Here is a 27,908-nt window from a genome sequence, read left to right on the forward strand (position 1 = left end):
CCCTGCTTCCCACGGGAAGCACACACGAGGATTTCACCAGGAATTACTGTGGTAGGCAGAGGCGGACAGGGTGAGGACGCTGAGAGGGGCAGAAGCGGGAAGTGGGCACTGCCGATCTACTGCTAAGGCGATCTACCACCTAAGTGTCCTAATCTGAAACAATGGTGATGGCCAAGATTATAGACCTATGGTTTCCTTCACCTTTAAGAGTCTATGAAAATGAATGGAATAGGCCTAAGGAAGGAAGAGGGAAAAAAACAGGGAAAAAAACACCATTAAATATTGGTGCCATTAAATATCAACTGTCACATGACATAAAATTTAAAAATACTAATAACAATGTCAGTTATAGTTTACTGAGTACCTTCCACAGGTTAGATAACTTCACTACTGTATGTACCTCCATGATACAGACACTATAATCCTCCCACCTTCCAGAAGAGGATATGAGGCACAGCGGGGTTCTGGAAAGCCAGGATGTGACCCAGGTATCTTATTAGATTCAGAGCTCATACTGCCTTGTGTGAAACAGATATGAATCATCATACAGCCATTCTAACACATCATTCAAAAGTTAATTAGGAAATGCACAAAAGTCAGTATTGCTGTATTTCAGAAACTATTATATTTTCCTCAAAGAAGGCAATAAATATTGTCAGATTAAAACACAGCAAGCACTATCTTTTCTCTCTTATAAAAAGAAAGGGAGGGTGGGTGCAAAGAAAAGTGTGAATTATTTTTCTTACTTTCTCAAATACAAATGATGTGGTTACTTCTGCTTTGTACTTTCAAGATCCTATGTCACTACTTCTGAATCATTTAGAATAACCGGTTTTGCAGCAGACTTCATTTGGGTCAGGGAACGGTTCTGGTCCCCACTAGAAAGGATCTCACATTCTTAAAAGCAAAAGACACTGGCTCAGTTGTTTCAGTTTTGAATAACTTATACCTGAAGGGAGGCAATGGCATACCTTGCTGCTAAGTCGCTTCAGTCGTGTCCGACTCTGTGTGACCCCATAGACAGCAGCCCACCAGGCTCCCCCGTCCCTGGGATTCTCCAGGCAAGAACACTGGAGTGGGTTGCCATTTCCTTCTCCACTGCATGAAAGTGAAGTCGCTCAGTCGTGTCCGACTCTTAGCGACCCCATGGACTGCAGCCTACCAGGCTCTCCGTCCATAGGATTTTCCAGGCACGAGTACTGGAGTGGGGTGCGATTGCCTTCTCCGAATGGCATGCCTTAGGTAAAGATTTTCCAAATTGGAAATCAGAGATATCATGCTAGTGAGTTTGAGTTCCTTCTATTACTTTCTTCTCCTTCTTTAACAATTCACTTGGGCCATGTGAATGGCATGAAGAGTGTTTAACAGATTTTTAAAATAATCATTTTTCAGTACTGAAAATTTTTCTAATATATATTTATAAATCAATTTTAACAGATGGGTTTAAACTATTCTTATTACTAATAGGGTATTTTAATTAGAAATAACATTTTTAAAACCTGTCATACTATTAAAATCCTTTATCACCTATCCTACGGCTGGAATTCAATGCCTAAATTTCCTAACAAGGTACAGGCCTACCCTATAGACAACTTCAGCAGGGTTTAAATTTTAAGTAAAACTACTATATATAAAATAACTGACAAGAACCTACTGTATAGCACAGGGAATGCTACTCAATATTCTGTAATGACTTACAGAGAATAGAATCCAAAAAAGAGTGGACATACGTATAACTGATTGACTTTGCTGTACAGCAGAAGCTGTAACATGTTATAAATTAATTACACTCCAATAAACACTTTTTAAAATTTTAAGTCAAGAAACAAAGTGGACATCTCCTTCCTTGACTCCATGCACCAAGCACCACCTGACCAAAATCACTGAGGAAACGGCAGCCCCGGGGGCCTGGTGTGAGCTTCTCTCCTGGGAAGCGGTGACCTCGTCCCCTGTGGAGGCCTCGTCAGGTGTGTCTCAGTTTTCACTGTTCACAGAAGTCTTTGTCCTTTCTTTCAGTCCTGATCTTGTCTTCTTTCCCCAGCCTTTTGTTACTTGGTTTTCTACTGTGCAGAAATAGCTACAATTCTGACCGAGAGCCGTCAGGGTTTTCTGGGAGGACAGAGGTCGCAGCGACGTCATGGCCACAGCGGGTGTCCAGCTCCTGGCTTTCGCCCTGGCCTTATCTGGGGTCTCTGGAGTCCTCGCGGCCACACTGCTACCCAACTGGAAGGTGAACATGGATGCGGGCTCCAACATCATCACGACCATCGAGCGGCTGGAAGGGCTGTGGATGGACTGCACGTGGTACAGCACCGGGATGTTCAGCTGCACTCTGAAGTACTCCGTCCTGGCCCTCCCCAGCCACGAGCAGGCTGCGAGGGCCGCCATGATCCTGGCCTGCATCCTGTCTGCAGTGGGGATCTGCACTTCCACAGTGGGGATGGAGTGCACTCGCTTAGGAGGGGACCCGGAAACCAAGAGGCATGCCTGTTTTGCTGGAGGAGTTTGTTTCCTGTCTGCAGGGACCTCTGGTTTAATACCAACTGTGTGGTACACAAAGGAGATCATTGCAAACTTTCTGGACTTGACGGTTCCACAAAGCAACAAACATGAGCCTGGAGGAGCTGTCTACCTTGGAATCATTTCGGCCGTGCTGCTGGTGATCTCCGGCATGATCTTCTGCACATCCTGTCTGAAGAAGAATTCGGGAGCTTTGCTCCACCCATGCAAGCAGCCGCCCGTCTCCACCGCACAGCCAGAGGACAGTTCGGCATACAGCCTGAAGGACTATGTGTGAAGAACTGTGTGATGCACGTGGAATTTTTAGGTGCCTGCTGTGACTTTTGTCTTTAAATACCAGAATTGTGCTTAACTTTCTCTACAAAGAATGTGAAATACTTTAAAAATGAAGTTTTTCAAAATGCTAGATTTTGTGTATATCTGTTTTACATTACTTTCCCATTATTATCATGTTTTACCTGAAGATTTATAAAAGAAACCGGTTCTGATTATATTAATAAGGCAATTATTTTACAGCCTTTTCTTCTTAAAGATAAACTGTTGATACATCTTACTGCTGCTGCTAAGTCACTTCAGTCGTGTCCGACTCTGTGCAACCCCATAGACAGCAGCCCACCAGGCTCCCCCTTCCCTGGGGTTCTCCAGGCAAGAGCACTGGAGTGGGCTGCCATTACATCTTACTAACCGGTATTTAATTGGACTTCATAAAAGAACTAAGTATAAAAAGCACCTTGTCCTGGTGTTAATTCAGGTATCATCTGCTTTTGCTATCTCTGCCTGACGACAGTAACTTACTTCTGTTTTCAAGCTCCATTGTATGACTGCACCTTACGCACAGAAGATGTCCACTTGTTTCAGAGGCGGCCCAAACCTCGAGTCCCCATCCACTGTGGCCTCCCGGCAGAGGACATTTTTTACACTTTAGGAAATATAATCTCCATACAATATGGCATTCAAAGATTAGGTGGAAATAAAGGAAATTGGTAAATGCTACCACAGCAAAGCAAAATCAAACTAAACCCAAACTGAAATCTCTAGGACTTTTAAAGCATTATGTATAAGCTAAGTGAAAACAAGAAGAATCTGTTTTAAAATGCTTATGAACTGCCCTCTTGTGGCTGCTAACAAGAGGACTCTCCAGATTAGGTTCATTTACCTCTAGCATTTTTGATTTGCCCCTATCATTTAATATCACACTGATTAGTATTTGAATGCTAAAGGTTACTTTCAAGTTGTCATTTTTTCTTAAGTTTGATTCATGTTAAAAACGTTTTTACAAATGAGGTGCTTCAATTAATGGTTATGAAAATGTTTTAAAGAATAAAGAATGCTTTAAAAGTTAGATTATCTTGTATGTAATTCAAATATTTAAAGAAAATAAAAACTGGATTTTCCAATGTGCAAAAGAAACACCGCACACAGCTGTTTCTAATTATTCATTTAAGCTTAGTTATTGTTCATAACATAATGGTAAAGGGGGAAAGGCTACTTCATTATGCATTAATAGTGGGAAGTTATCTTTTATGTGAATAAATAAGTTTGAATTGTGCATATGAAGTACAGACTAAAATATTTTACAGCTGTTTTATTTGATAGGTCATTCTCTCCTGTATCATCATCAAAGATCTAAAATAAAGATATGACTTCACATGGGTATTAGGAATGCATTTATGTATATATTCCTTTTGAGTGGTCAAAATATCTTCTAAGCAAATGTCATCTGTATTTTTAGCTATATGACTTGAGAATATACTAACTTTATTGACTTTAAAGGATTTCCATCATAGCGTGTAATTTTGCAAAATTTGTTGCATATTTCTGTTTACCTCCAACAATTTTGTTCATTTCATTGTGTTTTATAAATAAAATGTATCATCTGCAAAAAAGCAATTTTGTTTCCTCCCTGGATTTATATTTATTGCTTATTTTACTCTTGAGTACATATGAAAGCATAACTAATTAAGTTGAATTATAATTAAGCATAATTAAAATGGATTATAATTGTAAATACTTTTTTTTCTATTCAACACTTGTTTTATCTGATTTTTAAGGAGGACAATGCTGGTATTTTTCTAATTATAAAACTGACTTTTAATTTACACGTTTTTCTTTTAGACTCATCCACTTCCAAAAAGCATTTGAGACAATTTAAAATAAAACTGCTGGCCCAATAAATACAAAAACCAAAAGATAAAGAAGACAGGCTAAAATCACAAAGAAAAGGAAGACAGGAATAATCCTGGTTTACAGTTGTTAAAGCAATTAAATATGAACTTTAGTTTTGAACTTCCCAGGTAACCAGGTCAGAGAAGGCCACATAAGGAATGTGACAGCTTTGTCTAGTGGCAGAAACCAGAGCTGTGGGTGGCACCATACCCCTAACTCCGCTCCCCCAGCTGTTGTGGGTACTGGATGCTAATGGCTCATGGATCAGGGGCTGACTCTACTGAAGGTCAGGGCACCACTGCTTCCAGGAGGTGGAGTCAGACTGACTGACAGTGGTACATCAAGGTACTCCCCTGTATCTTCTGTAGACTCATCCATTGACTAAGCTTAAGATTATTTTACCAGAGGTTGAGGCCTCAAGAGCTGCGGGCAAGTGCAGCTGAAAGCCTCTAAACTGCTGTTGTTATCAAAGGTCACGTGTGGATGCCCCAAAGTGCTGACCTTTATGTCAGGGGTGTAACATCTTTAATTCATCTAAGATTGTACTGACACAATTTTATGCTTTCAATCTGTACTATGTTAGGGTGTTACTTGCTCCATATACCATACTTCTAAATAGACAAGATATAAATTATACGTCTTAAAAGTTATAATCCACATTACTTTATTAGGATATTACAACTAGTCCATAAATAATTGTTTATAACCATAACAGTAAGCGTCTTAATGAAAGTGAAAGAGAAGAGTAAAAAAGTTGGCTTAAAACTCAACATTCAGAAAACTAAGATCATGGCATCCGGTCCCATCACTTCATGGCAAACAGATGGGGAAAGTGACAGACTTTATTTTTTGGGCTCCAAAATCACTGCAGATGGTGACTGAAGACATGAAATTAAAAGACCCTTGCTCCTTGGAAGAAAAGCTATGACCAACCTAGACAGCATATTAAAAAGCAGAGGCATTACTTTGCCAACAAAGGTTCGTCTAGTCAAAGCTCAGGCTTTTCCAGTAGTCATGTATAGATGCGAGAGTTGGACTATAAAGAAAGCTGAGCGCCAAAGAATTGATGCATTTGAACTGTTGTGTTGGAGAAGACTCTTGAAGAGTCCCTTGGACTTCAGGTAGATCAAGCCAGTCCATCCTAAAGGAAATCAATCCTGAACATTCAAGGGAAGGCTGATGCTGAAGCTGAAATTCCAAAACTCTGGCCACCTGAAGTGAAGAACTGACTCACTGGAAAAGACTCTGATGCTGGGAAAGATTGAGGGCAGGAGGAGAAGCGGGCGACGGAGGATGAGATGGTTGGATGGCATCACCGACTCAATGGACATGAGTTTGAGCAAGCTCCAGGAGTTGGGGATGGACAGGGAGGCCTGGCGTGCTGCAGCTCATGGGGTCACAAAGAGTCGGACACGACTAAGTGACTGAACTGATAACAGTAAGATCTACCTTTAACTGTCTCCTTGTGTGAGCTACTCCTGTTAGGCACTGCATCTCGATTATTTCTATTCCTCACCAACAACACTAAGCGTGACATTACTACCCTATTTGATGTATTAAAACTCAGCCTATTAACATGACCAAGTTCTCAGAACTAGGAGCACTGGAATTCCAGGAGGACCAGCTGACTTGAAAGCACTTCTAGCTCTTCTACCAGTGTCTCTGTCACATCAATCAGAAGGGCCTGCTGCAATTCTCAGATTGTATCTAAGTGTCTTTTCTGCTACCTTGGAGTATAGGACAGTGATGTGGAAAGGATGTTAAAGCAGCAGATCCACAACCACAATTTATAACAGAAAAAAGGTGACATAAAATTTTGAGGGAATAGCTAATGGCTCAGGATTTCTCACACTTGAGTACGGCAGTCTCTCAGTATCTGTGGGGCACTGGTTCTAGGACCCCCATGGATTCCAAAAATCAAAGGACACTCAAGTAAGTCCCTTATACAATGTGGCACAGCATTCGCACAGATCCTACATACATCCTCCCAAATACTTTCAATCATCTCCGATTACTTATAATACCTAATACAAAGTAAATGGTATGTAAATAGATGACAATAAGTGGCAAATTCAAGCTTTCCTTTTTGGAATGTTCTGGAATTTTTTTCTATTTTTAATCTGGGTGTTGACTAAGTCTACCAATGTGGAACCATGGATATGGAGACTGACGACAACGTGCAGTCTAATTGAAAAAAATTACTGTGGAACCCCAGAAATGTATGGATTCTCAGGGGTTTTCAGATGCCAGCTTGAGAGACTTAAACTAATCTTATGTTCTCATGGAAGCATTTTTCAACTGTGAATCTGTACTGCAAAAGAGATTTTGTCTTCTAATTGGTAAAATAATGTTATTAACTCAGTGAAAGAAAAATACAAAATTATAAAAAATTCTAACTTAAAAATCCATTTACTACAAATTGTAAGAAAAATTAGAATAGACAGATTAGTCTAATTTTAAGAACCTAAGAGATTGTGTTTTCTGTAAATAGAAAAGAATTTGGGGTTCAAACTTTGGGGACTGCGCTAGAGAAGTTAATGAGAGGGAAGAGTCTGGCAAGAGTGAGCCAGGTGTAGCTGTAATAGGTTTACAGCAGTGAAAGTTCTGTCATTAAAGCTTGATTTTGATTAAGTTAGTTAAAGACTGATTATTAGAAGGGTTAATCGATTCTCGCAGGAAAAATCCTAAGATGGTTGTAAGTAAGCCTTTCTTGTTATATCAAAAGAATTTCTCCAAATCTAATTCTTAGAATTTGATTAAGAACACGTATTGAATTTTAGTAAATTTCTTCTGAGCATATACAGAGAATTAACCTCCCCCTTTCAACTCTTTCAGGAATCTGCCTGCACCTCTATTTTAGCACTGAGCATATTTTGTCTGTGTTGTGCTTGAGACGTTCTCTTCTTCTGTTTAGAAGGATTTAGCCAGCAGGACCGCCATATACTGTTATTTTTTATCAATTCTGTAAAAACTCTTCCCCTTTCTTATGAAAACGAATTCTTAAAGATTTGCTCAATGTTAACAATCAGTCAAATATTTTCTGGCTTTCCTCAGAGTACTCCTGATTTGCCCTAATATGGTAAAACTACTTTAGAGAAGTAGCATATTCTTTTACAACTAAAATTTAATCATTTGTTTCCTTTATAATAATACATTCTCTCTCCCTTGATTACCATTTGCTTAGGTTACAAATAAATTACCTACATGTATTATTTATAACACAATAAAAACTAAGCAAAGAAAACTTCTGCATGCTTAGTTTGCCAAAAAAGCAAACATCCTCAGTGGGGGAAAAAACAATCAAAGACACAGCTAGCTATTTTACAAATAATACTTTCATAAGGCCTTAGTCCTGGAGGGGAAAGTACTTTTAGTTAACTACGTGCGTGTTCAGTCACTCAGTTGTGTCTGACTCTTTGCGACCCCATAGATTGCAGCCTACCAGGTTCCTCTATGGAATTTTCCAGGCAAGAATACTGGAGTGGGTTGCCATTTCCTTCTCCAGGGGATCTTCCTGAGTCAGGGGTCGAGCCCAGGTCTTCTGCATTGGCAGGTGGATTCTTCACCACTAAGTCACCTGCGAAGTGCTTTAATAAACTACATGTGGATCTTATCCTTTTAAATAAAAGACAAAGTTGATAATAACCTCCAAACACCATCAATTACTCTCAACTAGGTAACTAAAACAAAGAAAAACCTTCCAGTAAAATACTCTAATACCCACTCTAAGAAACCTCTGGTAAAAAGCCTGAAGATTCTGGATGACAATGATAACCACCAATATAAAAGCCTAAAGTAAAGATCTTGGTTCCTGATATAACTGGGTCTTATACTATTGAAAGTCTTGTACACACACATATATATGCCTTATAAGAAGAGAGAAAGCTCTATGGTGACTTGGTCTTCATTACAGTGGCCACCTGTTCTAGGGCAAAAAATCCCTGAGAGCACCAATGTGTTAAATCTGATGAGCCAAAAGGTATCTTCAAACAAATTCTGTCTAGGATCTAAAAGGATCTATTATTTTGGAAGAAGTTATTTACAATGTCTGAAAGCTTGACATGCTGAAGGAAGGTAATACTGAGTTTGATTAAGAAAAAGATGACAATTAAGTCTGCTATAAAAGTGGAAGACGGACTGAATTCCTAAAGGCCCCGGAAAGCTTGGGTAACTGTGACTGACGTGGCAGAGGAAGTAGAAGCTGGCAGCAAAGGCCACGGAGATGCCTCAGGTCATGATTCAGTAGGTACAAACAGGTCGAATGCTACTGGTCAGGGGCTCCATTCTAAACCAATAACATACACCTACACCTAAATCTAAAAACCACATAACACAATTTTTCATGATATCTACTTATATCAGTGAATGTCAAAGAATCCAAAGGAAGCTTTGCAAGACTTTATACTTGCGTTTCAACAAGAAGAAAACTGCTCCTCACTAGCTGTGAACTCCTGAAGGGAGATGTCTGATTTGTCATTCCTGTTACCACCACCTCTCTGCCTAGCTTAGGGCTTTTCATGCAGTTGGGGCTCAGTGTACCTTCAATGAAGAAATAAGATTTTATACTACATGTATGTCCTGTAGTAATTCATCCAGCAGTGGTTTTGTTAAACTAGACACTGGCTTATTGGTTTGTATTTCTGGCAAAGAAGCTTTGTTTCTGTACTTAGCTTTTATTCTACTGTGATTAGCATATAATAGTCAGAGCCTAGTTTAATATCCAACTATTTTTCCACAGATGACTCATCACAAGCAAAGCTGTCAAAACAAAGTTTCTCCAAAAAGTGGGGGAAATCATTACAAATAAAAAACATTTGGATTCTGAGAGTGGCATCAGCACCTTGGCAGCAATGAGCCGCTTCTTTCAGTCCTCTCACTTACAGCTCATCATTCGCACCAGACCAACCAGCAGACTTTCTGCGCTGCACAAAGGAGACAGGATCCTGGAGGGGGCTTTGGGCCCAAAGATGGTGGTGAGCCGACCCTACCCCCAGTGACTGATGGGGGCAGGGCTGGGGCAAGCAAAACTGGAGACTGAAATCCATGGCGGACATGCAGGGCACTGAGAACTTGTGGAGGTCAGCCAGTCAAAGGGAGAACCAGGCACGCCACTGGAGCACAACAGAGACCAGCCTGGGGGCGAGGAGGAGGAACTCAAGGAGTCAGTCCCTCTCCCTGCCTAGGGCTGAGTTTTCATCAGGACAGTGAGAACTTGCCTCACAGAGGAGATGGAAAGAGAAAGGGGCGAGTGGCTGACTGCCCAGCTGTACAGGTTACAACTGGAGGGACCTGATTCTCTCCAGCAGCATCTGGATTTTTGAGAAACCTCTATGACTGAGGGGAGGGAGAGGAAAGGGAACGAGGCAGATGAGTATAACAGAGGGCAGGGAAGGTACTGTTACCTGCTGTCTGCCTTGGACCCCTGGAAGCATCCCCACTTGAGGGTGTCCTCACTGGGCTGTGAGCATGCAAAGCCTCCAGCACTGAGCCCAAACCTCCCTCCACTCTGCCACCAGCTTTTCCTACAGCACTTTTTTTTTTTTTTAAAAACACTCCCCACCACTGCCCCCCATCCAGAGTGTAGCCCCAAAACCAGATCAGAAACAGACACCAAAAACCTGAGCTACAGAGCCACCGTCTGGAAAACAAGGGTTTCTATTACGTTTACCAAAGTAAACAAGTAAGTGTATTACTTTAAAAGCAACGGCAGAGGCACATTCCAGTCAAACACAATGAAAATCAGGGTAATACGGTATCACAAAAAGAAAATGATTGTTCTCCAGTAACTAAACTCAAAGGCACAGGATACTGTAATCTAACTTATAAAGAACTGAAAATAGCTGTTATGATGAAACTCAATGGGCCACAAGTAAACTCAGAGCTTTCCCCTGGTGGCTCAGATGGTAAAGAATCTGCCTGTAATGCAGGAGAACCAGGTTCGATCCCTGGGTTGGAAAGATGCCCTGGAGAAGGAAACGGCAATCCATTCCAGTATTCTTGCCTGGAGAACTCCATGGACAGAGGAGCCTGGGGGGCCTACATCCAATGGGGTCACAATGAGTCAGTGACTGAGTGACTGACACTTTCACTTTCAAACTCAGAAAGGCAATTTGATGAACTCAAGAATAAAATTAATGAACAGAATGAGGTCTTTACCAAAGAGACTGAAATTTTAAAAAATAACCCAATTCTGGAGCTGAAAAATTCAATGAATGAGATGAAAAATACATTAGAAAGCTTAAGAAAGGGCAGATCAGACTGAAAAATACATTAGAAAGCTTAAGAAAGGGCAGATAAGACTGAAGAAGGAATTAGGAACTTGAAAGACGGGAATTTAGGAATGACTCAGGAGTGAGATAAAATTTTTAAAAGTGAAGAAACCCTGAGACCTATCAGGTATGAGGAGAAAGCCAAATATAAGAATAATTGATCTATGTTGAGGAGAAGAGAGCAGAGGGTATATTTAGAAAAATAATTGCTGACAGCTTCTCAAACCTGGGGAAAGAACCTAGCATACATGTCCAAGAAGCTAAAAGAACATCCTATCACCTCAATACAAAAGACCTTATCCAAGATACATTATAATGAAACTGTCAAAAATCAATGATAGAGAAAGAATCTTAACGGCATGGGGTGGGGGCATGGGGAGGAAGTAACCTACAAAGAAACTCTCTCTGAGCTAACAGCAGATTTCTCAGCAGAAATATTACAGGCCAGGAGAGAGTGGAATGACATATTCAAAGTGTTAAAAGATAAAAATCGCCAGCCAATTATCTGTCAAAGTTATCCTTCAAATATGAAGAAGAAATAAAGGCTTTCCCAGAAAACAAAAACTGAGGGAGTTCACACCACTATACCTCCTTGAAAGAAATGGTAAAAGGAATTCTTCAAACTGAAATAAGAATACATTATTTACTGACAATAAAAGTTCACAATACCCTGGAAAAGGTGAAAAATAGTCAGAATTAGAAAACTTTAACCCTATTAGAATGGTATGTTAACCACTTACTTATAGCATAAAGGCTTAAGGAAAGCTATTACAATTTCTCAATGAATTCACAGCACTAAAAGAGATAAATTGTGATAAAGATATATAAGTGGAAGAGTAAAAGGGTAGAATCTTTATAGACAAATAAAGATAAGGTGATATCAGCATAAGAAGAACCATTTTATTTCTGAGATTTTTTTAGGTAAGCCATATGTTAAACACAAAGCCAAACTCTAGAGTCATGAAAGATAGAAAAGGAAAGATTGAGTAAATGACTATGGAAACCCACCACATTAGAAAGATAGACAGACACAGAGAGGGAAAAAACAGTGTGATACAAAATAACCAGAAGGCATAAGGAAGAGAGCAGTGGTAAATCCTCTGTCAATAATCTAATATAAATGAACTGAATTCACCAATCAAAAGACACACAATGACTAGATGGATTAAAAAACAAAAAAAAACAAACCAACACTGCTCATGAAATACAAATCAAAACCACAATGAGGTATCATCTCACACTGGTCAGAATGGGCATCATCAAAAAGTCTACAAACAATAAATGCTGGAGAGGGTGAGGAGAAAAGGGAATCCTTGTACACTGTTGGTGGGAATGCAAACTGATACAACCACTATGGAGAACAGTATGGAGATTCTTAAAAAACCAGGAATAAAACTACAATAGAAACCAGCAATCCCACTACTGGGCACATACCCCCAGGAAACCAGAACTGAAGAAGATACCCAATGTTAACTGCAGCACTATGTACAACAGCTAGGACATGGAAGCAACCTAGATGTCCATTAGCAGATGACTGGATAAGGAAGTTGTGGTACACATACCCAATGGAATACTACTCAGCTATAAAAAAGAAAGGCATTTGAGTCAGTTCTAATGAGGTGGATGAACCTAGAGCCTATTATACTGAGTGAAGTCCGAAAGAGAAAGACAAATACCATATATTAACGCATATATATGTAATCTAGAAAGACGGTACCGAAAATCCTATGTACAGGGCAGCAAAGGAGACACAGACATAAAGAAAAGAATTTTGGACTCAGCAGGAGGAGGGGAGGGTGGGATGATTTGAGAAAAAAGAAACACATACCTTATCACAGGTGAAACAGGTAACCAGTGCGAGTTTGATGTATGAAGCAGGGCACCCAAAGCTGGTGCTCCATGACAACACAGGGGAGAGGGTGGGGACAGGCGAGGGAGGGAGGGTTCATGGATACCCACAGCCAATTCACACTGACGTATGGCAGAACCATCACAGTAAAGTAATTATCCTCCAATTGAAATTAAAACAACAACAACAACAACTATATGCTACCTACAAGAAGCTCACTTCAACTCTAAAGACACACATAGGCTCAAAGTGTAGGGTTGGAAGTTGAAATCAAAAGAAAAGGGGCCGAGCCATTTGTGTATCAGATAAGAGAGACTTCAAGCCAAAAACTGGTTAACAAGAGACAAACAAGGTTGTTACATAATGATAAAAGGGTCACTACATCTTTAAAATACTACAGTAGTAAATATATATACACTCAACATTGGAGTACTTTAATATATTAAGCAAATCCTAAGGGAGAAATAGATGACAACGCAGTTAAGAGTAACAAACTTCAATATGCCACTGTCAGCAACAGACAGATCATCCAGACAGAAAATCAACAATGAAATTGTTGGAATTAAATCGTACTCTAGAGTAAATGGACTTAAGCATATAAAGAACATTCCACACAACAGCAGAGAATACACATTCTTCAAATGCACACGGGACATTTTCTAGTATAGATCATGATAAGGCACAAATCTCAGAAAATTAAAGATGGAAATCACACCTATTATCTTTTCTGACCACAATGGTATTGAAAGTAGAAATCAACAAGAGGAAAGCTGGAAAATCTACAAATATGTGGAAACTAAATAACAGACTTCTGAACAACCAACTGGTCAAAGAAGAAGTCAAAAGAGAAATAAATCTCACATAATAAATGAAAATACAACATATTGAAAAACTATAGAATGTAGCAAAAGCAGTTCTGAGATGTTTACAGCAATACATACATATATTAAGAACTTAAAAAAATCTCAAACAACCTAACTTTATACCTCAAGAAATTAGAAAAAGAACAAGGTTAGCAGAAGGAAATAAAGACCAGAGTGGAAATAAATGGAGTTTATTGAAAAATAAAAAAGCAAAACCAAAAGCTGGTTCTTTGAAAAATTAAAAGTGACAAACCTTTAGCCAGACTAAGAAAAAAGAAGACTCAGAATCAGAAATGAAAAAGGAGACATTACAACTGAGACTAAAGAAACACACAGGAACAGACAAGACAACCATGAACAAATTATATGCCAACAAATGAGACAACTCAGAGGAAACGGATACGTTCTTAGAAACACACAACCAACCAAGGCTGAATAAGGAAGAAACAGAAAATCTGAACAGACCAATGGCAAGCAGAAATTGAATCAGTAATCAAAAGCCTCCCAACACAGAAAACCCCAGGACCAGACGGCTTAACTAAAAAATTCTACCGTTCAAAGAAGAATTAAAATCAATCCTTCTCAAACACTTCCGAAAAACTGTGGAGGAGGGGATATTTCCAAACTCATTCTATGAAAACAGCATTTACCTGAAAACAAGGCCAGATAAGGCTACCACAAGAAAACTGTAGACCAATATCCCTAATGAATACAGATGAAAAATTCTCACCAAATATTAGCAAACCAAATTTGAGAACACAAAAGGATTATATACCATGATGATGTGGGACTCATTCCTGGGATGTAAAGATGATTCAACATATGCTAATCAATAAATGTAACACATGACACATCAATTAAATGAAAGAAAATCATGTGATGATCTCACTAGATGCAGAAAAGGCAGTGGACAAAATACAACTTCAAGATGAAAACATTTATAGTAATGATAATACCACCATCAGGGTAACACATATAAACCTAGATGTTTGGTCATTCTGTTTAAGGAGAAGAAAAATCAGATTAAGAGCTAACTATCCACTCAGAAAAATTAGAGACACCAAGGGAACATTTCATGCAAAGATGGGCTCAATACAGGACAAAAATGGTATGGACCTAACAGAAGCAGAAGATATTAAGAAAAGGTGGCAAGAATACACAGAAGAACTATACAAAAAAGATCTTCACGACCCAGATAATCATGATGGTATGATCACTCACCTAGAGCCAGACATCCTGGAATGTGAAGTCAAAGTGGGCCTTAGGAAGCATCACTATGAACAAAGCCAGCAGAGGTGATGGAATTCCAGTTGAGCTATTTCAAATCCTAAAAGATGATGCTGTGAAAGTGCTGCACTCAATATGCCAGCAAATTTGGAAAACTCAGCAGTGGCCACAGGATTGGAAAAGGTCAGTTTTCATTCCAATCCCAAGGAAAGGTAAAGCCAAAGAGTGTTCAAACTACTGCACAATTCTCCAGGCAGGCTTCAATGGTATGAGAACCGTGAACTTCCAGATGTTCAAGCTGGTTTTAGAAAAGGCAGAGGAACCAGAGATCAAATTGCCAACATCCACTGGATCACCGAAAAAGCAACAGAGTTCCAGAAAAACATCTATTTCTGCTTTATTGACTATGCCAAAACCTTTGACTGTGTGGATCACAACAAACTGGAAAATTCTGAAAGAGATGGGAATACCAGACCACCTGATCTGCCTCCTGAGAAATCTGTATGCAGATCAGAAAGCAACAGTTAGAACTGGACATGGAACAACAGACTGGTTCCAAATAGGAAAAGGAGTTCGTCAAGGCTGTATATTGTTACCCTGCTTATTTAACTTACATGCAGAGCACATCTTGAGAAACGCTGGGCTGGATGAAGCACAAGCTGGAATCAAGATTGCTGGGCGAATTATCAATAACCTCAGATATGCAGATAATACCACCCTTAAGGCAGAAAACAAAGAACTAAAGAGCCTCTTGAAGAAAGTGAAAGAGGAGAGTGAAAGAGTGGCTTAAAGCTCAACATTCAGAAAACTAAGATCATGGTATCCAGTCCCATCACTTCATGGCAAATAGATGGGGAAACAGTGGCAACAGTGGCTGACTTTATTTTTTGGGGCTCCAAAATCACTGCAGATGGTTGACTGCAGCCATGAAATTCAAAGACACTTACTCCTTGGAAGGAAAGTTATGACCAACCTAGACAGCATATTAAAAAGCAGAGACATTACTTCTCCAACAAAGGTCCGTCTAGTCAAGGCTATGGTTTTTCCAGTAGTCATATATGGATGTGAGTGTTGGACTATAAAGAAGCTGAGCACCGAAGAATTGATGCTTTTGAAGTATGGTGTTGGCGAAGACTCTTGAGAGTCCCTTGGACTGCAAGGAGATCCAACCAGTTCATCCTAAAGGAAATCAGTCCTGAATATTCATTGGAAGGGCTGATGTTGAAGCTGAAACTCGAATACTTTGGCCACCTCATGTGAAGAGCTGACTTACTGGAAAAGACCCCGATGCTGGAAAAGATTGAAGGTGGAAGGAGAAGGGGATGACAGAGGATGAGATAGTTGGATGGCATCACTGACTCAACGGACATGAGTTTAACTAAACTCTGGGAGTTGGTGATGGACAGGGAGGCCTTACGTGCTGCAGTCCATGGGGTCGCAAAGAGTTAGATGCGACTGACCGACTGAACTGAACTGATCCACCACTGTGATTTTTATGGTTTTAGGAGAGGGAAGGAAAAAGTTATGGTACAGTTTGCATAGAAGATCAGATTCTAGAGATAATTTTCTATGACACATCCTCACACATCCTAGTCCTAGTATACTATACTGTTTAAAACAAATAATCAGAAACTCACCTCTGGTTTGGGCACAAAAGCCTGACCTGGAATTGTCAAGATGTGCTGAACGTCGCAGAGGTACTGGGCCATGATGGAGAGGCGACTTCGCTGTTTGCTTCCAGTAGTAGCTGTAAGTCTCTGCGGAAGGACCAAGAGGAATTTTGGCAAAAAACTCATTCATCATCTATGAACACAGGTACATTGTTTTGAGGTAAATTTTAAAAGCATGGGCTATCTATCTAACATGATACATAGCCAACACGGGGAACATTTTCCTTCGACACTAACTGAGGTACATCTATGAAGTATGAGTTATACACACAATGCACTTAAAAGAAATCAAATTAGAAAATTTCCCTACCACTGGCTATTGGGATTTTCAAGGTAGAAGATACTGTATGAAACAAGTAATCCATAAATATAGACAGGTGAAAACAGCAAGAATAATGAATTCAAGACGCTTTAGTTTTATGAACTACCCCAAAGTCTCAATGAACATTTCCAATGGTATGTCCTTTATTTAAATGTAATACAACCATGAATATTTAGAACTCTTGAATTGGCTGATTTTGAGAACTTTTTTTTTTAAACAAAAAACTTATTTTCTTTTAAGCACCCAAACATTTTTATTTTAAAAGTAGACATATGTGAATTAACTCATAAATATATACAATTCAATCAACATCCCCAAAGGATTTTTAAAAAGAACTTTAAATTCCATATAAACATTATATGAAAAAGTAAAGGGCCAAGAATACCCCAGGGCACTCCAGAAGAACGTCAACAATGCGGGGCAGGGGGCTGCTCTGTGGAGGTGACACGGGGGCATTCACCTTGCCAGATATCAAAATTAAGGCAGGATCATATTGTTAGAGGCACAAATATACCCATGGAACAAAAACCTCAGAGACCCAAGCACATGTGGACTGCTAGAGGGAGGAGGATGGATCATTTGGTGACTGTGGTATAAGCAGGAATCGACAAAGAGGACTGTGTAGGCCCATATCTTATCAACCAAAAATAAATTCCAAGTGAATTAACAGTAAGTGAAAACTAAAATTTAAAAATTTTATGAGTAAATATCTATGACTCCCATGGCAGGAAGACTTTAATAATGCAAAAGCAGTAGTCACAAAAGACTGATATATATTGTTCTACTTAAGAACTTTTTGTATAATGAAAACACTATAAAGATAGGTCACAGACTGAGAGAAGGTATTTGAAACTCTTATGTGACAAAGGATTTGCTGCTGCGTCGCTTCAGTCGTGTCTGACTCTGTGTGACCCCATAGACAGCAGCCCACCAGGCTTCTCGTCCCTGGGATTCTCCAGGCAAGAACACTGGAGTGGGTTGCCATTTCCTTCTCCAATGTATGAAAGTGAAAAGTGAAAGTGAAGTTGCTCAGTCGTGTCCGACTCTAGCGACCCCATGGACTGCAGCCTACCAGGCTCCTCTGTTCATGGGATTTTCTAGGCAAAAGAACTGGAGTGGGGTGCCATTGCCTTCTCCGGACAAAGGATTAGTGCTCAGAATATAGAAGAAACTCCTACAGATCAATAATCAAAAGATAAACTAATAGAAAATACGAAGAGAAACATTGTAGCAACCCAAACGAACTATAATCATAAACTAAGCTCAAGTAAATTACAGATCAGGGATATGCATATTAAAACCATTTTAGATACAATTTCGTATTTCATGAAATAAAACTTACACACAGAGAAACGACTTAACAGAACCTAGTACTGGGGAGTATATGGAGCAATAGGAATTCTCATATGCTACTAGTGAGTGGGAACTGGTACAAGCATTTTGGACTATAATCTGGCAATATACAGTAAAGTTAAAGTTGAGTAAACTGCTGTAATCCGTCAGGTTTACCTTTATGACTATATTCTAGAGACCTGCTTCGCAGGAGATATTTATAAGGATATTCACTGCAACACTGTATGTAGTATCCAAAAAACAAAGATCCATCAATAGGTGAATGAATAATTAAACTGTGGTAATTCTGACAATGGACTAAATAATATTTACAATGAATAACAAGGGTTTCCAACATAAATCCCCAAATAGAGCAAATAACTGACAGAAGACAGGTACAGTGTGACTGCACTCACAGGAAAACGTCAAAAGATTATTTATCGTTTACTCTCCATGTGCATGTGTGTATCTATCTATATCTGCAGAGCAAGCAAAACATATTCATGGCAATACTGAGTATCGATTTTTAGACAGGTCAATTCACAGGAGGGAAAAAGGGGTTCCAAACATATTTATAATGTTTTATTTCTTAAAAAAGATATGAAAAATATGGTATGTTAGACAAAGCTGAGTGAGGCATAAAATAATTCTACACTTATTTTTCTAAAATGAGGAGATAGCAATGGCACTCTACTCCAGTACTCTTGCCTGGAAAATCCCATGGACAGAGGAGCCTGGTAGGCTGCAGTCCATGAGGTCGCCAAGAGTCGGATGTGACTGAGCGACTTCACTTTCACTTTTCACTTTCACGCATTGCAGAAGGAAATGGCAACCCATTCCAGTGTTCTTGCCTGGAGAATCCCAGGGATGGGGGAGCCTAGTGGGCTGCCGTCTATGGGGTCGCACAGAGTCGGACACGACTGAAGTGACTTACAGTTACAGTTTTCTAAAATGCATCCTGTTCCTAGAGCTCCCTGGACCTCTTCAGAATGACACAGAGTCAACATTGCAGATAGCAATGATTACTGGAATAATCCTGGGCCAAGTGTGCCTGTGGCATGCCTTACTACTCAACAGTCAGAGTTGGAGTGATTCTTTAAGTTCTATTTACTGGGCTGGGTGGTCTCCTTCCTGTTTCAGTGTGTGTGTTAACCTCTAATAGTCCCTTTTACTTTGCTGCTTCTAACCAACCGTGGGCATGAAAACCATGTAATTTGACTTGTAAAAGCTTTTCCTTTAGTAAGATTTAAACACAGGCTTTAATATGAGATGCTGAGAAAATTTCCTATAGGCAAAGCTAACTGTAGATTTTATAGTACATTTTGTTACTCAGAAACCAGACCTCATCTCAGCCTTTTTTACTTAAATTTACCTGGCTCTTGTCTCTATTTGGACAGTTAAAATTACTGGGAAGTTAATTTCAGACAAGTGATACAGCATATACAACAAAATCAATTCTTTCTTAGTAAAACCAAGAATTGTACATATTCTCAAGCAAGTAACAAAAAATAGAAGTACATATTTAAGTTAAAGAATAATCTCATGGATCAAATGGTCAAAAATATTTCTAGCTCTTCATAAAGGAAAATAAGAAACTTAATTTTACCAACGCCATTAAGATTCAAATTTTCTAAAATGCATTGTATAAACTGGCACAATTCAAAGCAGTTGCGCAAAACTAAAATCTAGCATGAACGTAATCATAAAATTAGAAAATAAACCAAAAGAAATGCCTGGACTTAAATTTTTTCATCCTGGATTTTCTTCCAGTATTTTACTTTACATCTGAAAAGTATGTCCCCATTGATAAAAGGAAGAGAATTTAAAAATCACTTTAACCAAAAGCAAAACAGAGAGGCATGGAGGGAAACCTAATTCGCTATAAAGACACATTAAAGTATATTTCACTGAAGAGTGGTATGTATCCACTTCTGCCAGAAGAAAGGAGTATCCTGACCCATGAATGTTACCCTCCTATCTCTGGGCTTCCCTGGTGGCCAGTGCGGGAGATGACGGTTCCATCTCTGGGCTGGGAAGATCCGCTGGAGGAGGGCATGACAAGCCACTCCAGTATTCTTGCCTGGGAAATTCCATGGACAGAGGAGCCTGGTGGGCTACGGTCCATGGACGCAGACATGGACTCAGTGACTGAACAACAACAATCCCATCTTTGCAACAAATACACAAAGGCTTTGGAGATGAAAACATGTCAATCTCATAACGTAGAAGAAAGCAGCACAAATACCTGTCCCTCATTTATTAAGGAAGAATTCAATCCACAGACCAGAAAGCTCTGCAAAAGACTTCATTAAACGCTAGCCTAAGAGTTCAATGTTTGATCCAACCACTCAAACATTTGATGTTTCTTTGATATATTACCGGTAAAGCTATGAAAATTCAAACACCGTTACAAGATATATTTGAAGAGCAGAAGTTCAAGGAACCAAACCAGGTAATTTTTCAGTAAAAGGAAACCTCTAACCCTTGAGCTTTTAAAAAATTCTGATTGAGTGTAAGAAAAACAAGGGGTCAACGAATTCACAAGAACAGTTTTGTTTTTTTTCTATTCATGTAAAATAATTTTAAGTAGAAAAATTAGACTTATGCTTGAGAAACCACAGAGCCAAATATCAGGGACAATGAGACTAGATAATTTATGGGAAGGCAATTCCCTTAACCAGCCATGGTCCCCTGGAGATGGTAGATGAAGAGGTTGATGCTGGACCCAGAAAGAAAAGACTGCAGATGCAGTCACACAAAGAACTGGAACATCATAATTTCAGCAGAAAACATGACCTCTGTTCAGGTTCAGTTTTCCCTGCAGCTAGCTCCACGACCTTCGGAAGACGTTAAACTGCGTTGAGTCTTAGTTTCACCACCTGTAGTGTGAGGTTAGATGAGATTTGTTAAGCTCTCATTTACTGCTACACAGTCTGATTCTATTTTATGAGCTGCAACTTTCAAGTGTCTACAAGCCCCTTAATGTGTATGAGCTGAATTCTTACATCTACACCCTGTCGTCTTAGAGAGAAAGGAACAAGACAAACATGCTCGTTTCTGCCCTGTAACTCACAAAGCAAGCCAAGCAAATCTTCTAAGTGCTTTCTGTGGCTAAAATTCAAAATGCAAATATGACAGTGTCAAGAACAAAGAGAGGGAAAATAGGAGAATGCGGCTATATAGTCTTCCACTGAAACTCTCACTTGCAAAAATGTGAAAATCAGTCAGAGGACCAGTGTTATCTACACTTTTAAAGCATTCCATAAATTATAGACTGAATATAAACTCTTCTCAATATTCAAACTAAAATTTAACTAAAATCAACTTTTTGTTAGAGAAAAATAACTGCATATGGTAAACTGGAAACAACACTATTATTAACAACAAGTGACAATGAGTCACTGAAAATGTTACTCCACCTCTTCAGCCTCTGTTCCTTTGCTCTTTCCCCCAAAAGAATGAGTATTTTTGCATTTCTATTGTGCTACTGAAGAGCAGAAATACCGTAATAATTGTATCAGCTGAGGAAAATAACCCAAGGACAAATTCAAAAGTTGAGAAAAGCAACAAAGAGAACTATCAGCGTGGCCTCAGTTCAAAGCAACAGAAAAGCACCAATAAGAGTCACAAGATGACTAGGGTCTCAGGACAAAAAGGATGTCCTCTTAAGAGTTTCTAACAAACACAAAAGTGTTCTACATTTTCGTGATGGATGCTATGGCCCAATACTCTAAAACGGAAATTTTCAACTTTGGTGGTTTTGACATCTTGGGCTAGTTAGTGCTGAGTTGTTCTTTGCTACGGGGACTGTCCTGTGCACTGAAGGACGTTTACCAGCTGCCCTGAACTCTATCCACTGGGTGCCAGAAGCACCCCCAGCTGGGACAACCCCAAGTGTCCCGGGAGTGAGGGATGGGGCAAAACTGCTGTTGAAAACCAGCACCTCTGGAAGGGAACGTGGAGACAGAGGGATGGATGCAAGAAAAAATTTCTTATAATACATTCATAAATTATTCGAGAGGAAGATACTGGAAGAGTTGAACTAAGGTAGTCATCCAGTGTCTACTTTCAGAGCAATTCTGATATTAAGTTGTATTGCTTTATTTTTTTTACAGAAACAACCATGAAGCTGACTAAAATACACAAAACAACAGGTTTTCTCAACTGGACACGATGCAGTAAGGGACTGTGATCACTGCCAGAAGAGAAAGGAGGTAAGTCTCGGGACTGCCCAGCTTACAGCTGCAGCACAAGGAGAGCAAAGAAACAGAGGCCAGAGAAGACCTGGAGTTCAGGAGACAGGCTGATGTTCTGGGAGGCCGAGGCAGCTAGAATCCGTGGGGCAGGCTGCTGGAGAAGTGGAACACAGAGCTGGAGAGGTCTTAGGGAAAGGAGGTAGAGACAGGAAGGCAGTGAGTGGAGACACACTCTCTTTCAAGTCTTTGGCAGAGCAAGGATCTGCAAGGGGTGTATGAGGTTAACTCCTCAAGGCTAGGAAGGCTGGACAAAGTACCACTGGAAAGCTGTCGGACAAAATGGAGCTCATACAGGGCTGGAAATAGTCTGCATTCCCAACAGCTAAAGTAAAGAGCCCATGAAATACACAGGACACAGGGTGGTTCCTCAGAAACACCATGGCTTAGTAGTAGGACTTAGCCCCCGATCAAAGGCTGCTTTGGACCCATCATAACAAAGCTTGAAAGGCAAACCTCAAACCAATTTGTAAGTACTTTATCTACGTGCCAGAACAAAACCCACTACTCAACCCTATACAACAAAATCTGACCCTTAACAACACTGGGAAAAAAAAAAAAACAAGCCTCACAATAGTCACTATTGTAACAAAAATTACCAGGCTTGAAAAGCAGAAAAATGGGACCCAGAACAAAGAGGGTGGGAAACATCAACTGGTAAACTAGTACAGAAATGACAGAGGCAGTGGAATTAGTAGGCAAAGATCTTAAAATAGCTATTACAAATATTATACATATGTATAAGGATGCCAAGAACAGCATAAACATGAGAAAAAGGGAAGATAGAATAAGACTCAAACGGAACTTTTAGAGATAAAAGTACAGAATCTGAAATGGAAAATACAATTATCAACAGATTAGACACTGCAGAAAAGAGTGGTAAATTTGAAGTGGCAAGCCTTATGTCCCAGCACTGCCACCCTGAGGTCTGTACCCTAGAGTAATCTCATCTATGTGTACTAGCCTAGATCATCATAAGAATGGTTGTGACTGTTTGTAATAATGAAACACTGAAACTAATGTGGGGTCCCCAAACAGGAAGACAGACAGAGAAGCCTGACAGACCAACAGTCAGTGGATAGTAAATAGCTGTATAAATAAGCTACAGCTAAGGACAATATGAGCACATCAGGATAAAAAGAATATACACTGTATGAACCCATTTGTATAAAGTTGAAAAATGGACAAAACTGAAATATATTATTATACAGGTAAGAATCTGATAAACTATGTAGGGAATAATAAATTGCAAATGCATGGTATAGATTATCCTGGTAATAGATGGAAAACAGGAGATGCAATCAGAAAGAGGCATACAAGAGGGTGTCAGAGATGTTAGTAATCTAATTATTAACTTAACTTTAATTGGATTTAAAGATTTAATGGGATTAAAGACTTTAGTTGGATTAAAGATTTACTGAGCATGACCATGCCCACCAGAACAAGACCCGTTTTCCAAACCATAGCTAGTACCTCCCATTGGGAAGCTTCCACGAGCCTCTTGCCCTCATCCATCAGAGGGCAGACAGAATGAAAACCACAATCACAGAAAACTTATCAAAATGATCACATGGACCACAGCTTTGTGCAACTTACTGAAACTTTGAGCCACTCTGTGTAGGGGGCCACCCAGATGGACAGGTCATGGTGGAGAGTTCTGACAAAAAGTGGTCCACTGGAGAAGGAAACAGCAAACCACCTTGGCATTCTCACCTTGAGAACCCCATGAAGAATATGAAAAGGCAAAAAGGTATGGCACTGAAAGAAGAACCCCTTAGGTCAGTAGGTGTCCAATATGCTACTAGAGAAGAGCAGAGAAATAACTCCAGAAGGAATGAAGAGGCTGAGCCAAAGGGGAAACGACGCCCAGCTGTGGATGTGGCTGGTGGTGAAAGTAATGTCCGATGCTGTAAACGAGAGTACTCCATAGGAACCTGGAACGCTAGGTCCATGAATCAAGGTAAACCAGATATGGTCAAACAGGAGATGGCAAGAGGGAACATCAACATTTTAGGAATCAGTGAACTAAAATGGATGTGAACAGGTAAATTTAATTCAGATGACCATTGTATCTATCACTGTGGGCAAGAACCCCTTAAAAGAAATGGGAGTAGCCCTCACAGTCAATGAAAGAATCTGAAATGCAGTACCTGAATGCGATCTCAAATATGACAGAATGATCTTTCATTTCCTTCATCAGAAGAATCAGAAATAATCCTTCATTTCTAAGGCAAACAATTCAATATTATAGTAATCAAGTCTATGCCCCAACTACTAATGCCAAAGAAGCTGAAGGGTTCTATGAAGACCTACAAGATCTTCTAGAACTAACACCAAAAAAAGATGTCATTTTTATCACAGGGGGACTAGAATGCAAAAGTAGGAAGTCAAGAGACACCTGGAATAACAGGCAAGTTTGGCCTTGGAGTACAAAATGAAGCAGGGCAAAAGTTAACAATTTTGCCAAGAGAACACACTGGTCACAGCAAATACCGTCTTTCAACAACATAAGAGACGACGCTATACATGGACATCGCTAGATGGTCAATACCACAGTGAAGAGGACCACGGAGGGCGAGATGGTTGGATGGCATCACCGATTCAATGGACACGAGTCTGAGCAGACTCCAGGAGATTGTGAAGGACAGGGAAGCCTGGTGAGCTCCAGTCCATGGGGTTGCAAAGAGTCAGATGCAATTGAACAACAACAGTTTGACTTGGGTGGTGGGGATTCGGCTGCTCTTTTGATTAAGCCATACACACACAAAGCCGTGAATATACATGACACACTCTTCTATATTCATATGTCATAAAAAAGAACTGCTTATAGCCTGCAGATTCCCTCCTTAAACCTCTTTGCTTCAAAAACTGCTTTCACTGCTCTGAGGGTTTACTTTTTAGAGACAAACTTGGAACACTCCAATCATGAGAATGCCTAGCAGGCTTATGTGAGCCAAAGTCTATATACTGAATAATGAGACACCAAACCCCCTTACCTTTCTCAACTCCAAACTGATAATATTCTTTTTATTTTGTTCTGGTAATTTGATCTTGTGATAAAACAACCATAAAAAGTTAAAACTTACCTCTGCCACTTCCTTTTGAAAAGTCAACATCATCCGGGTTCTACCATATGCAAATGGTCCATTTCTTTGAGAAACATTTTCAAGCCATTTGATAATCAGTGGAGTTGATACACTAAAAGGCAGATTTCCAATAATATGTACATTTGGAGGATCTGGTTGGCATAAGAAAAAACTTGGTATGATTATTTCATAAATGTATTATGAATACAATTTTAGTTAAGAGTAAAATCAAACTGGCTATTAATAGCATCAAACAAAAGCATACAAAAAGATAACGGCTGAGTATTTTTCAGTCCGTTTATTCTTCAGAAGCAATGTTTGCTCACAATCAGCTTTGAATTAAAGGGAAAAAACCCCACCTAATTAGTATTCAGTTAAAGTCCCCAGGTTTTGGCTTAGGAAAACGTGAAAAAGAACTGGTTTGAGGGAAAAGATCATTTAGCCTTGGACATGAGGTCAAAGTTCTTGTGGGACACCAGAGAATCTGTCAGATGCCCACAAAGGGGGATACAGGCTGGACATGAAAATTGTGTATAATATTTATGTGATAAGTGAAGTCATGGTAGGAGAAACAAGATTTAAGATGTGGGTGGAAAAATAACCACCAGCAAAGTCAGAGAAAGCTCAAAACAAGGTGAAAGGAAGAATAGGTGGGCCTGGTATCAGGGAAAACAGAAGCAGAGAAATCTTTTAGTGAGAGTAACAGTTTAACACTGGGAAACAGAGAAGGTTTGCGGCAGGCAGTTAGGTGGGTCATCCCTGTTGTCTGTGGCTGGCTGGGCAGGGCAGAAAACTGAAGATGGTCACTGAGAAGAGCCAGTTGGAAGGGGGAGACGGGCAGAGCCAGCCACTCTGAAGGAGCCTGGTGTGGAGCAGTGAGAGACTCAAGGGCAGCTGTGGAGGCACCCCCAAATCGCTTCTCCAACTGCTCTGAGGGGGGTTTATGGGCAAGAAACACTTCTGTGTGTTCCAAGGAGCTGGCACATAGCAGGTACCCAATAAACTGTCCATGAATGAAGAGTGCCTTGGAAGGTTACTGAATGTAAAAGACAGAGGAAATAAAGTCAAAAGAAAGGGGGGGTATGGCTTTGTTCACCAAAACACTTCTTTCACCATTGGGAAAACACTTTCTAGCTCATTCCATCTTTATATGGTATCATGAAAATGGCAAGTTTATATGAACAGACCCCAAAATATTTGAAAAATATTGGTATCAGATAAATTTGGATGAAGAGAAAGCAATTTGATTTTTATTTTGGAAGAAAGTGGAAAAGCAGAAAAAATTGCAATGCACCTTACCTATTTAATTATCTAATTTAATATACGTATATAATAAATATTTACAATGTATGACAAATAATACAAATATTTGTAATTAAATAATTACAAAAGAAAATAAGAAAACCAACCCAAAGACACTTACCATCCTCCCACTGTCTTTTGAGACTTTCTGGAAAAGCCCTTTCTATCTTAAACGTCAAGACATCTCCATGAACAATTCTCAGTTTTCCAGGTGCTGCATCAGAAAGCATCTAGTTTACAAAAAGGGCAATAAAATGAGCTCATACGCTTTAGAGAACAGTGGAATTCATTTTTTCTCTGGCAAATCTGTGCATCATTAAATTAATATGAAAAGTCAGAGACTAAGAATGATCGTTAACGAACTAATAGCATGCTGCGTCCACTGCAACAGACATCTGTGGTGTTCGACTTCAACACAAGAATGACTGGGAATGGCGGCAGATGATAGTATAACAACAACAACAGCCTATTAACATCACAAATATTGACATAATTTTGACCCTCAAGATGGCTTGTATTTCGGTATAGATTTGGCAAACACTGAACTCCTGCATTTTTAAACTGGAGACTAGTCTCCCAAGGCAATAGAAATAAAAACAAAAATAAACAAATGGGATCTAATTAAACTTACAACCTTTTGCACAGCAAAGGAAATCATAAACAAAAATACAACCTATAGAATGGAAGAAAATATATGCAAACAATGCAACTGACAGGGCTTAATTTCCAAAATATACAAACAGCTCATACAACTCAACAACAAAAAATCCTATCAAAAATGGGCAAAGGAACTAAATAGACATTTCGACAAAGACAAACAGATGGCCAAAAGGCACAAGAAAAGATGCTCAATATTGCTAATCATTAGAGAAACACAAAACTACAATGGGTACCACTTCACACTGCTCAGAATACCCATCATTAAAAAGTCCATAAATAACAATCGCTGGAGAGGGTGTGGAGAAAAGGGAACCTTCTACACAGTAGGTGGGAATGTAAGTTGGTGCAGTCACTGTGGAAAACAGTACGGAGGTACCTTAGAAAATTAA

General features: G+C 39.5%; 2 protein-coding genes across 2 annotated transcripts in view; one reads left to right on the top strand and one right to left on the bottom strand.

Moving 5' to 3' along the window:
* The window catches only part of TFB1M (transcription factor B1, mitochondrial), a 67,124-nt gene that overhangs the window by 18,899 nt on the left and 20,317 nt on the right, over positions 1-27,908 (bottom strand). The window contains exons 3-5 of the mRNA XM_070796436.1: positions 26,981-27,089; positions 25,558-25,709; positions 16,532-16,651 (exon numbers count right to left, since the gene is read on the bottom strand). Coding sequence (XP_070652537.1) covers positions 16,532-16,651; positions 25,558-25,709; positions 26,981-27,089 — 381 coding nt within the window. The remainder of the gene's footprint in view (positions 1-16,531; positions 16,652-25,557; positions 25,710-26,980; positions 27,090-27,908) is intronic.
* CLDN20 (claudin 20) lies at positions 2,107-2,862 on the top strand. Its single transcript, XM_019967630.2, has one exon. It carries the CDS (start codon positions 2,138-2,140, stop codon positions 2,795-2,797), a length of 660 nt encoding a protein of 219 aa, XP_019823189.2. The 5' UTR covers positions 2,107-2,137; the 3' UTR covers positions 2,798-2,862.

This window comes from Bos indicus, chromosome 9 (genome assembly GCF_029378745.1).
Source record: "Bos indicus isolate NIAB-ARS_2022 breed Sahiwal x Tharparkar chromosome 9, NIAB-ARS_B.indTharparkar_mat_pri_1.0, whole genome shotgun sequence".
NCBI lineage: Eukaryota > Metazoa > Chordata > Mammalia > Artiodactyla > Bovidae > Bos > Bos indicus.